The sequence below is a fragment of the Mytilus edulis genome, chromosome 8 (genome assembly GCF_963676685.1).
Source record: "Mytilus edulis chromosome 8, xbMytEdul2.2, whole genome shotgun sequence".
Taxonomy (NCBI): domain Eukaryota; kingdom Metazoa; phylum Mollusca; class Bivalvia; order Mytilida; family Mytilidae; genus Mytilus; species Mytilus edulis.
In genome coordinates this window covers 90,530,221-90,543,652 of record NC_092351.1, presented here as the reverse complement: position 1 = coordinate 90,543,652, position 13,432 = coordinate 90,530,221, and the positions used below count along the sequence as shown (strand labels likewise).

At 32.1% G+C, this 13,432-nt stretch overlaps 2 protein-coding genes across 3 annotated transcripts in view; both read right to left on the bottom strand.

Annotated features, from left to right (window-relative positions):
• Positions 1–1,443: 1,443 nt before the first annotated feature.
• Positions 1,444–11,846, bottom strand: LOC139484528 (uncharacterized). Its single transcript, XM_071268258.1, has 6 exons — positions 11,760–11,846; positions 10,264–11,556; positions 9,083–9,116; positions 8,030–8,307; positions 5,636–5,666; positions 1,444–2,855 (listed from the first exon to the last, which is right to left on the bottom strand). The coding sequence occupies exons 1-6, from the start codon at positions 11,844–11,846 to the stop codon at positions 2,563–2,565; spliced, it is 2,016 nt and encodes a 671-aa protein (XP_071124359.1). The 3' UTR covers positions 1,444–2,562.
• A 346-nt stretch (positions 11,847–12,192) lies between these two features.
• LOC139486618 (serine/threonine-protein phosphatase 6 regulatory ankyrin repeat subunit B-like) overlaps positions 12,193–13,432 on the bottom strand; it is a 28,443-nt gene continuing 27,203 nt past the window's right edge. For both annotated transcript variants that reach the window (XM_071271546.1, XM_071271545.1), the window contains exon 11: positions 12,193–12,891. The gene's annotated coding sequence lies outside the window, so the exon portion shown is untranslated. The remainder of the gene's footprint in view (positions 12,892–13,432) is intronic.

Here is a 13,432-nt window from a genome sequence, read left to right as displayed (position 1 = left end):
AGCGCCGAGTAGAATCAAGATCAAGCTATCTGAACGAGCAACATCTCTACGAGGAGCACAAAGGTGATTTGTTGCGAGCATTTGTTTATGTTTATGTTTATGTTCCTGTTAATCTAGTCCTTATTTGCTAGTGTAAGTCGACATTTTGTCCACCTTCATCCTGAACAATTTACTTTACAACGCCCAGCCTATTTAACTAATAATTCTAATAAAACTGAGAATGAAATGTCAAAGAGACAGGAACCGGACCAAAAACAGATAACAGCCGAAGACCATTAATAGGTCTTCAACGCAGCGAAGAAAAAAGGCACCCGAATGTGGGCATTAGGTTACTCTATATGAAAATGTGTACTAATGCACTGAAAAAGAACGACATACTTAACTTTGAAACATATAAATGAAATTTTAAAATATATATTTAAGACTAACAAAGGCAGAAAGCTCATGACTTGGTAGTGGCACAAGCATGCGTTTCATCAATGCTTGGCATCAAGTTCTATAAAGAAACATTTTCAATCATTTTTAAACAATATTAACGTTTACCCTTTGACAATAATTTAAAAGTTTAAATCATCTTTTAAAAGTACACACTAAAAACATGTCTATGAATATACATTTCATATGTATCAGTTTGACACACACTCTTACTCTGATCATTGAAAAGCTTAATATTTCCTTGAAAATTCGGCATGATTAAAAGTTTACCTGGTTTTTACAGAGTTAGCACCATGTAGTGTTGTGTACAAACTTACGCTTGTTTAAATTTCATGCATTTATATTCAGTTAATAAATATTAATACTTCACTATTGCCGAGGTACTTTTCTTATGATAGCTCTGTTTAATGCTCCTTTCTACCGTTGTAAATTAAAATCAGTGCTCATCATTTATCTATTTAGAAAGGTCGATATAAAGAAATCGATAAAAATAAAATATTTCGAGGGCATTGTAGACATATGTAGGATGAAACAAATTTCATTTTATATTGAAATATACATCATACGAAAAAGAACGGGATTGTTTTAGAAATGAAGTTTACAGATCACAGTAAAAATCTTTCCCCATATGTTTAAGTACAAACGGTTTGTTTGGTTGATGTAAGAGAATATTGAAATTCTAGAAACATGTTCAATGCTGTAGTTTAATTTTTTATGTATAAGAGAAGGTTAATATATTATTTTGTTCCTTTTTAAACATCATCTGGTATGGAATATAGTTATTAATATTTATTTTGTGTGTAATAAATCATAAAAGTTACTGTAGAACTAATGAGTTTTTTAAATACATATGTACATGCTCGGAAACGGGACTTTTAAACGGATTTAATAAATAGTATTTTTCTTTTTATGATTATATAATTAAAAAACATTATACAAATGTATTATGTATAAATAAAGGCAACAGTAGAATACCACTGTTCATTATTCATAAATCGATAGAGAAAAAAAAACAAATCCGGGTTACAAACTAAAACTGAGGGAAATGTATCAAATATAAGAGAACTACGACACAACAGAGACACAACACCGAAACGTAACACACACAGAAACGAACTATAATGTAACAATGACCATTTTCCTGACTGGGTACAGGACATTTTATGAAAAAATGGTGGGTTGAACCTAGTTTTGTGGCATGCCAAACCTCCCGCTTTAATGGCAGTGTTAATTATAACATTGAAATGTAAACAATACACGACAGGGTTACAATAAACAAACAGAGAAATGGGAGAAAATATAGGACACACAGAGAAACAAATGAATAATAGCCATCAAAAGGTAACAGGTTAACAATTATTTGTATACGCCAGACGTGCGCTACGTCCACACAAAACTATGCTCAGATGTAAAAAGTTGACTCTTCTAAATCGTGTAATGACATTCGTAGGTCAGACGATGGCAGTTGATTTACTTGTTGATGGATGAACATACGAATGTTGTTGAACAAAATATCAGTTATTACTTTCCTTTAAAAAAAGAAGTCCGTACAGATTAAAATCGAATTCCCCTTTTATTTGTGCCGAGTGAATAATTCTGGAGACGCTTACCTTGTTGGCGTAGTCGGCGTTGCTCCTTTTGGAGGTTGGATCATCAGTTTACTACTTTCGCCTCACTTAAACATTGTTCTCTTCTAGTTCATATTAAAAGTAGTATCTAGTAAGTTTTCAATTATTGTTTTTCAATTTTTTTAAGTAATATCTAGCAATTTTCAATTATTGTTTTACATTTCATTTTTAAGTAATATTGTGTTTTGTTGATATTTTGGCGTTTGTTTCTTTTTATTTTACGCACTTCAGCGTTTTGTTCTTACGGTATTTTTTTCCTTTGAGATGATATGTTTCCAATGGTTTTAGTTTGTAACCTGGATATGCTTCCTCTCAATTGGTTTATGACTTTTAAACAGAGGTATACTAACGTTGCCTTTATGTAAATGCCTTAACTTTGCAGATTCGTTTTTATTTAAGAAAATATCAAACAGAATTAACGAAATTTTATGACCTAAAATTAAAGATAAACGACAAATATAAGCACACAACAAAGCTAATCTAACATTTCCTTTCTATATCAACAATGACCCTGTAATATTTTGAACGTTGGTCCAAATTTTCCGACCCTATAAAGAGCTTTTAAAAGTCGCAAAACAGTTGGCTTTGGGAATTTGTTTTTTCTCCATTTGAAAAAAAGTCTTCTTGTCTGTTCCAGCAGTTTATTTTTAAAATCATGTTGAATCTGCTGTAGGAATGATATATCAATGTCTAACTCAATAGCAAGTTGCATGATGCTGTCTCCGATATGGTTGGCCAAATCATTTAGTGCATTAAATGATGGAATTTTGTTCAGTGTATCTTCTGACATATCTAAAACAATCAAGTATAGTGAAAGAACAAATCAATTCCAATTACCAATATTCACGGTAGGTAGTGTCCGGCTAGGATTGTTGTTTTTCGAGTTATTCGGTCCGTTTTTTTCAAGTGTAGTTCGGGCTTTTTCGAGTGATAAAACATGCGATAAGTTCAATTTACTGCTATTTCGTAATTATAATAGTTTTACTACCCATCTTATACTGAATTGTTTTGATCAACAAAGAAGCAAAATACCCTTGTATTTAACCAACTAATTCAGTGTTTGTTATTGTCCGGGGTTTTAGAGAGCAACTGTGAAATCTTCCGGGTTTTTAAACATATTGTCTGGGTTTTTTTACAGAAAGTTTGAATAAGAAAAAAGGTATTCTGGACTTAAGAAATGACTTTTAGTTTATAACTGTAATTAACTGAAGGACAATATCAAATATTCCCAATAAATCATCATAAACATATTACAAAATAAAGTTTTTTTTCAATTTAATGCAAAATATCTGTTTGGAGAGCGTTCTGCAACTACTTTCCAACGTTCATTGTGAATTTACCTGATCCTTTACAAAATGGTGTTTAGAACATATTGCAGGGAACTCATATTCATTTTAACCTCATTTCATGCTTCTTTTGATTTTACAGTTATCAATATTTCTTGTGGTGAACCCCGGAGATTACAAAAAGGAGTAAGAAACATAATAGACAGCAGTGAAGAATCATAAAAATGCTATGTAATAAAAGATATTTTTCTATAAAAAAAAAAGGCCTGCCCCCACCATATAAAAAATCGATTAATATTCTTAATCCCTTCCATTTTTATTTGCCATTGAAAATAAATATTGAATAAAATTTCATATATAATCAACAATGTAATGAATAGTTCATTAGCCTAAATATGATTCGTTAAAAATGATAGAAAAATGCAAATTGTGTATTTTGTATGCTATTACCAACTAGATTATCCAGAGCTTCAAACCGGACATCAAAAACAATATTGTAATAGATATCCATATTTTCGGCACTTCTCTTTTATTGAAAGGAAATTCTTATGGTGTTTAGTTGCTGTATTACCAATTATTACATATTCAGAATCAGACTCTTCCTCACAGTAGTACCATTTAAACAGTTTCGGTTCCATTTTTTAAACCATAAAATAAATAATACAAGATACAAGACCAATAGTTAATGAAATATTTCGGATTTATACTCTTTTAAAAACAAGCATATATCTCACCTTACACAATATAGGTATGTACGTCATAATCAGAATTGTCTATGCTTACATTTAATTTAGATTGTTTACATCACGAATATATACTGTACATGCAATTTATAAGATGTGAGAAAAAGAATATATTCAAGTGAACAATACTTGTTTATAAATTGCAAGTAATAACACACCATGAGACTTTAAAGTACTTAATTTGAACATTTATTTTATAATTTTAAAACGTAAATACACCAATACAAAACATTATGTAGCTATACTAAGTGTGTATAATCACTCGATAAAACAAGAGCGCACTCGAAAAAGCCCGGGCTGCTCTCGAAAAAGTCCGAATATGAAGAAATTAATTTAGTCTTTAAATCTCGTTTGCAATGCAATAACAGTAATTTTTGTAAAAGGTCTATATATCTAAGGATATATATAATATATATTCCATGTATGCAATTCCGTCGACATTTACATTGGTATGTGTATGAAAATGGCTTTATTTTGTATTTTGGAATAAAAGCATTGTAAGGCTAAATTTTACTTTTTTTTTACGAAAAACAATGTCAGAATGGTAATATATTTTTATCTCCAACACAAACATACCTTGTATAACCTTGTATATTAATCTCAAGCTTATATATCACGTCTTGTCAGAAATGAAGTCTGTTTGTTTACATTTTTTTTTTTATTATATTCACTCAAAAAAAAGAGGTCACACTCGAAAAAGCCCGATCAAATCACTCGAAAAACCATGATCCTAGCCGGACCATATACCTACCGTGATATTACCGATTTATCATTAAAGCACTTGTTTAAGTTGAAGTGTAGATGTCGACTATCCTATATTTATTCGACGTAGCGTATAAGTCAGGTGTACTGCTCGGTTTTAATAACAGTTGCAATTTAACTTTTAAATTGTCACAAATGACAAAGAGTCAGAATTTGGCATAGTTTTATTCATTTTTCGAGATTCGAGATTCATATAGATCATGTTAATCATGTTGATAACTTGGGTATTTTTATTATGTAAATATTTCACCCTTAATATCAATTTGTTTTGATTGGTTGTTGAACCAAGACAAAATGACACGAAATAACAGTGCTTTTATCTATGAAGAAGAAAATTTTAAAACATAAATCATTATTTATTTTTTCATTTTCCCCTATGATTGCTTTTTCTTCGTTTTGCTTTCTCTTGTGCACATTACTCATTATGTAAACCTACACCAATGAAAAAAAAACCTGACCGTCACGAAATACCACAATGTTATTGAAACTGTCAATATGATAAAAAAAAATGAAAAACTTTCACCTTGTTTACAGATTTTTCAAAATCACATTTAGCATCAAACTCATCGTATAACTACATATTGAAGAAAAAGAGAAATCGGATATGGATATTGAATAATTCAGAAAAATATTAAGATTTGTGTTTTGGGAAAAGAATGAAAGTCTCACCTTTCTTCTGCACCTGGATTCATCTCCGGTATTTGATTGGATTATGTTGCTCAATCTTTTGTTATTGTACATTCAGAAAACTATAATTTATAGAAATTAAGAGTCATCTTACCTGATACATCTATCTGAACATCTCTAAACACCTAAAATATAATGTTAAAAATATTATTTATGATTTAAAACTAGACTTCTGAAGCAAAAACTGATATATCTTCCATATGAATAAAATAACAAATTTAAATGCAGAAGCCAAAAAACTTAAACTTGAGGATGTAGTCATGTCAGATTTCGGATTGACAAATGTTCGGACCCTTTATGGGTTTATTTTCATACGATACAGACTAAACATGTTTCCCTTTTCCACTCACTTTTGTTTTTATAAAACACTGCAATAGATTACCTTAGCCGTATTTGGCACCACATTTTGGAATTTTAGATCCTCAATGCTCTTCAACATTCCATCTGTTTGGCTTTACAACTATTTTGATTTGAGCGTCACTGATGAGTCTTATGTAGACGAAACGCGTGTCTGGCGTACTAAATTATAATCTATGATTTGAAACACAAAAAGGTCCAATGCTATACATAAGGTATTAGTCCGAGTTATCATTTTCCCGCCTTTAAACAAAACGATATTTCAAAAAGGAGTTCAATAACCTAAGAATATTTTAGCTTTTTGTTTTTAACTTATATTAATGCCCCTCTGACTCATAGTGTCAATTTTAAATTCTTGATTTTTTTTCAAAGTACCATAGTACCATAGTCGGGTCACAGTCCAATACTGAGTGAAACACTGTATACTATAAGTGGAAAACAACAGAACAACAGAAACAGTGAACTACTACAAAAATAGACGGCATCATACATAGAAATGGTCTGTTTGATAACAACGGCCATATTCATGATATTTCAGACTTGGTACAGGACATTTAAAAAATGGCGGGTTAAACATAGTTTAATTGCAAGCTGTAACTCTGGTAAAGTTAAAAAGACCGCTAAAATGACAACTTTACGTGACGTGAATACAGTACAAATAAACACAAGAGCACTCAGAACAGAGAAATACATAAAAAATATAAAAGTACTTAATCAAAGAATAATAACGAACACCTACAATTAATTTACAACAGCACACATGTACATCACTATGAATTATGAAGTATGCGTCACGCGAATGTAGCAACGCCCTTACAAGTCACGACAGAGGTAAATTAAAACAAATATATTTGAGATTTAAATTAAATTTGTAACGCTGTTGAATTCTTTTTTCTGACCATTTCAATATTATTAATATTGAATTAGGCTACTAATGATGTTATAATTTGTTTTTCTAACCACGACGGGTTTTCTTATAAATAAACGACAAACGATTAGTAAAAATAATCATTTATAGGAATAGGTAACGGTCGGTATTGCAAACCAGACGACGTTGATGGTAAACCGCAGTCTTAGGGTACATTACTGCTAATAAGTGTTAGATTGATAATTGGCAAATTGAAATCGTTCCGTTTGGCATACATTTTAGTGTTTATTTTTCCAATTGTGTCAATATTGAGGACAAAATCAAGGTATAAAACTGAGAATGGAAATGGGGAATGTGTCAAAGAGACAACAACCCGACCATAGAACAGACACCAGCAGAAGGTCACCAACAGGTCTTCAAACCAGCGAGAAATTCCTGCTCTCGGAGGCGTCCATCAGCTGGCCCCTTAACAAATATATATACTAGTTCAGTGATAATGAACGCCATAATGAACTCCAAATTGTACACAAGAAACTAAAATTAAAAATAATACAAGACTAACAAAGGCCAGAGACTCCTGACTTGGGACAGGCGAAAAATTGCGGCGGGGTTAATCATGTTTATGAGATCTCAACCCTCCCCCTTTACCTCTAGCCAATGTAGAAAAATGAACATTTGTGCTTTGAGACAAAAATCTAGTTTTCATTGTTAAGGGGAAAATCAGTAAGTCTCTGTTTTTTCTGAAAAAAATAAATACATGTACCAGACAAATACCTAAAATAAAGAAAAGCAATAAAAGAAAACGGTATCGCTCAAGTGAGAAAGCTTCAATTGCAATACTGTCAAGATGATATGTTTTTAACCACACGGACGACATGGTCAAGCACCAAACCGGACAATGTATTATCGAACTTTTCGAATTCTATTTTGAATTCTTTTAATACAGTTTTGTTATAATATACTTTTTAATTCATTTTCATAAATTTAGAAATTTTTGCGATGTTTTTAACAAAACAAACTCATATTTTGTATTCTAAATATAATTTTCAAACAGAATTTTGAAGAATTCCTATATTCACATTTGTTGATCATTCGACCCAATAAATACAGCATAGTCGTTTCTTAATTATTGGTATCTTATTTTTAGTATCCCAGGGGCGTGATTTACTTTTTAGTTTGTATTCTCATTTATTATGCATTAATCAATTGTCACTATGTATTTCAATGTAACGTAATAACTGTGAAAGCTGACATTATATTTACCTGGCAAAGTAAATGTGCAGCCCGTCCTTTCTTTTCTAAAAGACTAATCAAACCGCCAAAACTGAAACTTTTTTTCTTTATTATACACGACCATAATGCCATGAATTTTAGGTCATTTGGAGGCTGGTGTTGAAATTGGTATTCTAAATCATTCCATTCTTCAACTTGAAACCCTAGCAACATTGCTATTTCACGGCACTCAACGAGAGAGAGTAAAGCTGCTAGCCTTCTTATATGTTGAGGTAAAGGACACTGTTCCCTTTCTAATTTGCCAAGTCCTGAAGAATTGCAAAATTGTGTGTTGAAATCAATTCAAAGTATTGTGTAAAGAACATATTGATCAAATAGAAGTAGCATTTTATAAATTTTATGCATGCAGAAACGCACACGGAATCTGTATCCGTCTTAACAAAAAGTAAAATTATAGCAAAATACTGTATTCCAAGATCAGTTTTAAACTTGAAATCGTTTATCAAACAGTAAAATCAAAAACTCAAAAAAGTGAAACGAATGGAAATTGTACGATTGTTAACGATGGCCACTATGAGAATAAACTTATCATAGATATTGGATCTAAGATTTTGTTCGCCAAACGGGCGATCGCCTACAAATATCTTTTCTGTGACGTTCGGATCAAATAAGTTAGATAGACCAAAAGGGCCAAAAAGGCCAAAAAAGTACGAGGGTCAAGTATTTTAAATGGAATTGCAATATATGCTAAAATCGTTCTTGGAGAATCGGATTAAACAATACAACCGATTGCTGAAATGTAAAACAGCTGTTGTAATCAAAAGTTTGTCAGAGAACGATACTTAACATTTTAGAATGGTAATGATTAAGATAAATTCTAAATCCAATATTTACTATCATTATATTAATATCTACTTAAAAAGACAATTGTCGGTTCTCTTTATTAAAAACGTACTTTCTTCTAATAGAAATACAAATAAAAGTATATTTTGCTGTGAATTAAAAGTTAAATTTAGCAAATGTAAAACAAGAACAATTTTTATTTCCAAAGTATAATAAATACTAATGAACTTTCATACATACCCTTGCAAGAACTTGTACAAACATCACATAGTTCCTAGAAAAAATATGTGAATTGATTTCAATCAACCATGCTAAGTTAAATCTAGATATCAATTAAAAAAATGATCACGCATTTGTGTATGTATATTTCTCAAATTCTTCGTCAATTTATCCCTTTCTGTACCCATTGTATAAAAAAATTTAATCAACGTGTGGTTCGTTTGATCTCAGTTCTTCATTGGTTAAAATCCGATAATGACGTCGAATTTTCTTGTTTTTCTCTGAATTTCCTATTGTGACGGCATGAAAAAGGCGACCATGCCTGATGACGACACATAGAAAGAACACATCTTTTTTTTTTGCAGAACACTCGCAAAGAAGGAATAAGTTTGCCTGCGTATTGTTTGAAAATCATTAGAGAAACAAATTCTACCACCAAATCTCGTGTAATACGATATGTATCCACTCTCGACAATTAAATTTTAAATATTTAAAACGCTTGGCGAGCTCGCATTTTAAATTGGAAAATTTAACTGTCTCGGGTGGATAAATATCGTATCACACTCGATTAGATTAGATTAGATATGCACATTCATTTTTCTTTTTAAAAATATCTCCTTTTTTTAGAAGTACGTTTATAGATTATGCTTTACTAAGGTTGTGAATGGAAATGGGGAACGTGTCAAAGAGACAACAACCCGACCATAGAAAGGACAACAGCAGAAGGTCACCAACAGGTCTTCAATATAGCGAGAAATTCCCGCACCCGGAGGCGTCCTTCAGCTGGCCCCTCAACAAATATATAATAGTTCAGTGATAATGAACGCCACATTTAACTCCAAATTGTACACAAGAAACTGAAATTAAAAATAATACAAGACTAACAAAGGCCAGAGACTCCTGACTTGGGACAGGCGCATTAATGTGGATAAATGTGTTTAGTTCCGATGTAAAGACCCTATAGGTGAATCAATATTAACGCCAAAATATGCAATCTATATCCTTTCTTAATAAGTCTATTTAGAGGTTTTGTTAGTTTCTGAGGTGATTACTGACATTTTTGTGCTTTATAAAGAATATTTCCATACAAAATTTAATGAGAAATACCTGAACGTATAAGACGTCTGCATGTAAGTATATTTTTTGTTTGTTTGAAAAAAGTGTATCGAGCTTTTTGAAACCTTAATTTAAAGTTATTTTACCTCCAGTTCATTGTTTGCCTTTTCTGAGAACCAAGCATTTATGCTTTTGGTCATATGTCGCTGGTTGTGTGTTTTGCAAATCCATGTTGGTTCACCAGTTGATGAGGAAATCTCATTGTGTTTAAAAAAGCATATTTCTGATTTGCAGAATACACCAAACTCAATTTTGAACGGTAGAACGGAATTGTTACTCGCTAAAACTTCCACATCTTCGGACAACCTTGAATAAAATTCAGAGATTCTTACGATAGCTGCAGTCAGACACTCCTGAATTGAAGACGCAAGAATTGGAATTATATCTTCCTTCTTGTTTGCATGGACAAGGGACACAATTATCCTATTCGTTTTCACTTGAACAGCTATATCATGACAACTATCAACCTCAAGTACAGCCAGATCATTGAACAACATTTTTTTTTCTGTTCCTCTTTCATTATAAGTCTTTATATCCCACGATGTAATGAAAGAACTTAGAAAGCGATAAGACAATGCTGGTGGTATAACCTCCTCAATAAATGTATAAGACAGAATTATGGAGTTATTAGAAAGCCATCGCGTTTTTAGAAACATTGTGTCGTTCCCTTTTGTGATCATACAGGGGATCAGGAAGCGAGAAACATCTTCAAATGGACTGCCTACATCTCTATAACTGTTTCTTGGAGCAAGTATTACATCGAGATGAAGAAGCATCTGCAGAATATATTCTTTGTACGGAAGTATATGCTTAAAAGTCTCTTGTTCCCAAAGATAATATATATCTTCTCGCTCAATCATCCCATATTCCTGGAGGTTTTTCAAAATATTTGAAAATCTCTCCCCTTTTGGCCAGAATTGTTTCTCAGTTACTATGGATCGTAGGACTTCAACTAAGTACGCTGGTGATATAATGATGAAATCACGGAGGTTCTCTACATCGAAGTACAACAGTTTTCCCAGGGAATGTTGCACCTTCAGAAATGTTTCAATCTGTGTTTCTGATAAAACCATTGACTTATTTCTGGAATTAAGGACTCGGAGTTGATTGCGGGAAATGATATTCGTTCCTTCCTCAGATTTTTGTGCCAACTGTAATTCCAAAGGAATCCATCTTGTTGGCATGGCTTCACCCCATCGAGGATGTTCAGTTGCTCTCTGCATTAGCCTCTTTCTAAGATCTGTAATTTCTGGGTCTTCTGGATTTGTTGCGTCAACAAATATCAAAGGTTTAATTTCCAGATGCTTTAAACCGGCATGAGATTCAAACAACTTATGCAACTTTAATTCGAGTTCATTTCTTCGAGATTCTCGTGTCCACTGAAATACAAATTACATTAAGGAACCTTTTCTATACATTTCAAATCAACGATGAAAAATATATTCATAAGAATTATGTCTACTTATTCAGTATACAAAAACAAAAGTAATGATACTCTTAAGAACATTATAAGGGAACTCACTGAACTGACATAAAGTTACAGATAATGACACACAACATTTTAAATAAGTTTATCAATTACCTCGAACCATTTTTCATCTTTATGCGTGGCAACAAAGATAATCCTTGGAAATCCTTTATCTGTCCTCTTGCAGCACACACTATACATTTTATTTTTATTTTTTTTACTTGGTTACAAATTTATTTAGAGCTCAATCTTTGCCATTAGTAATTGAATTGTTATGTAGTAAAGATGCGACCCAACTAAATCGGAAGTTGTGTTTTAATTGTTTATAAACAGACATGTAGATATAACTTACAATAATTGTAAAACTGTTCATGTTGCAGAAAAAGATATGATTAGACCTATTTCTGTGAAAACTAGTTTTTTTTTAAGAAAGTCGTACGTAAATCTTTGTTTTATATGAATAATTGCATTTGAATTAAACCAATGCACTATCAATATAACCGCCAGTTAATGGAGAAAGAATATCAAGTAAATGATGTACCTGATACTGTTGGCTTTCCAAAGTGCCCTGGAAGAAAACCAAGGTCGGGTATATGCTTGTGTAGATCAATAGAGCCATTAAACATCAATACAAAAATGCCCCGGCTTGTGATGAACAGCTGGTGAGTCATGTAGTAGTCCTTCTGGCCTCCAAAATCCCAGATGTCTATAGGTACCACTTTCTGTTTATATTTACCTTCCTCTACCGCTTTAACAATCAGCCTATGAATTTGTCTTTGAGACATATTGCTTGATATATTCTCTACCCATTCACTGTCTGCATGATTTGTGCTGGTCTTTGATGGTCGTTTGATTTTACTTGTTTTAAATTCTTCGTTTTCACAAGTGCTAAGGGCTTTGCAATCACTGGGATTATTATCTAGCTTTTCCTCTTCATGTAATCGTGTAGTTTCATTAGTTTCAACTTTTTTCATGTTATACTTGTCTGTTTCTGATATCGGTTTCTTTTTTTCTGTACTGGTTGTAAAATTATTGTCCTCGTTTTTGCTTTGATTGCCCTCATATTTCTCGACTAGGGATGTCATTCCTTGACGATTCTCAGGTATTGCACTTAAGACAGGGCTGTCTGATAGCGTAGTTTCATCGAAAAGAATTTTTTTCACGATTTCCTCTCGGACGGAAACCTTTGCTTCTCCGATGGATATCGAAATTAGCATATTTGTCAGTATTTCAGTGATTGCGTTACCTTTAAAGATAAATGATCGAATTTCTTTAGAAAATTACATAATGTTTCATAAACTGATGGGGATAACAAAATTATCTAAATTGAAATTATAACTTCGCAGTGTTTACAAATAAGTCGTACGCTAACAACATGTTGTCCTTTGTTTTACAATTAATCAACAAATACCATGTTCACTTTCTGCTCATAAAAACATGGGCAAACCTTTTACAATATTTATCATAATAAAACAGTCCTAAAGTGTTGCATTAGACATATAAAGAACTTTATTTGTATTTCAATATTCAAACTTATAGCCAATCGTTAAAGACAATAACAATCAAAACCAAGGAGTAAAAAAAGAATCACAAAACCAAGGGACATTTACATCAACAGTTGTAAATAATAAATAAGACACAACACGAACTCCACTAAAAACCGGGAGTGAAATCAGGTACTCCGGAAGGATAAGCATTTCTTGCACCGTATACGGCACCCGTCGTGTTATTTCTTTGTTCAGTTCGGTAATGATGGAAGGTTATTATGACTGAGGAAGAATATCAGA

What these genes read in the sequence shown, in the direction of transcription:
- LOC139484528 (XM_071268258.1), bottom strand. Translation starts at nt 11,846, where the DNA reads ATGTATAGTGTGTGCTGCAAGAGGACAGATAAAGGATTTCCAAGGATT. An exon ending in AGGCAAACAATGAACTGGAG is followed by an intron (nt 9,117 to 10,263) that starts GTAAAATAACTT and finishes TATTTTTTCTAG; the next exon opens with GAACTATGTGATGTTTGTAC. An exon ending in TTGTACAAGTTCTTGCAAGG is followed by an intron (nt 8,308 to 9,082) that starts GTATGTATGAAA and finishes GCAATTCTTCAG; the next exon opens with GACTTGGCAAATTAGAAAGG.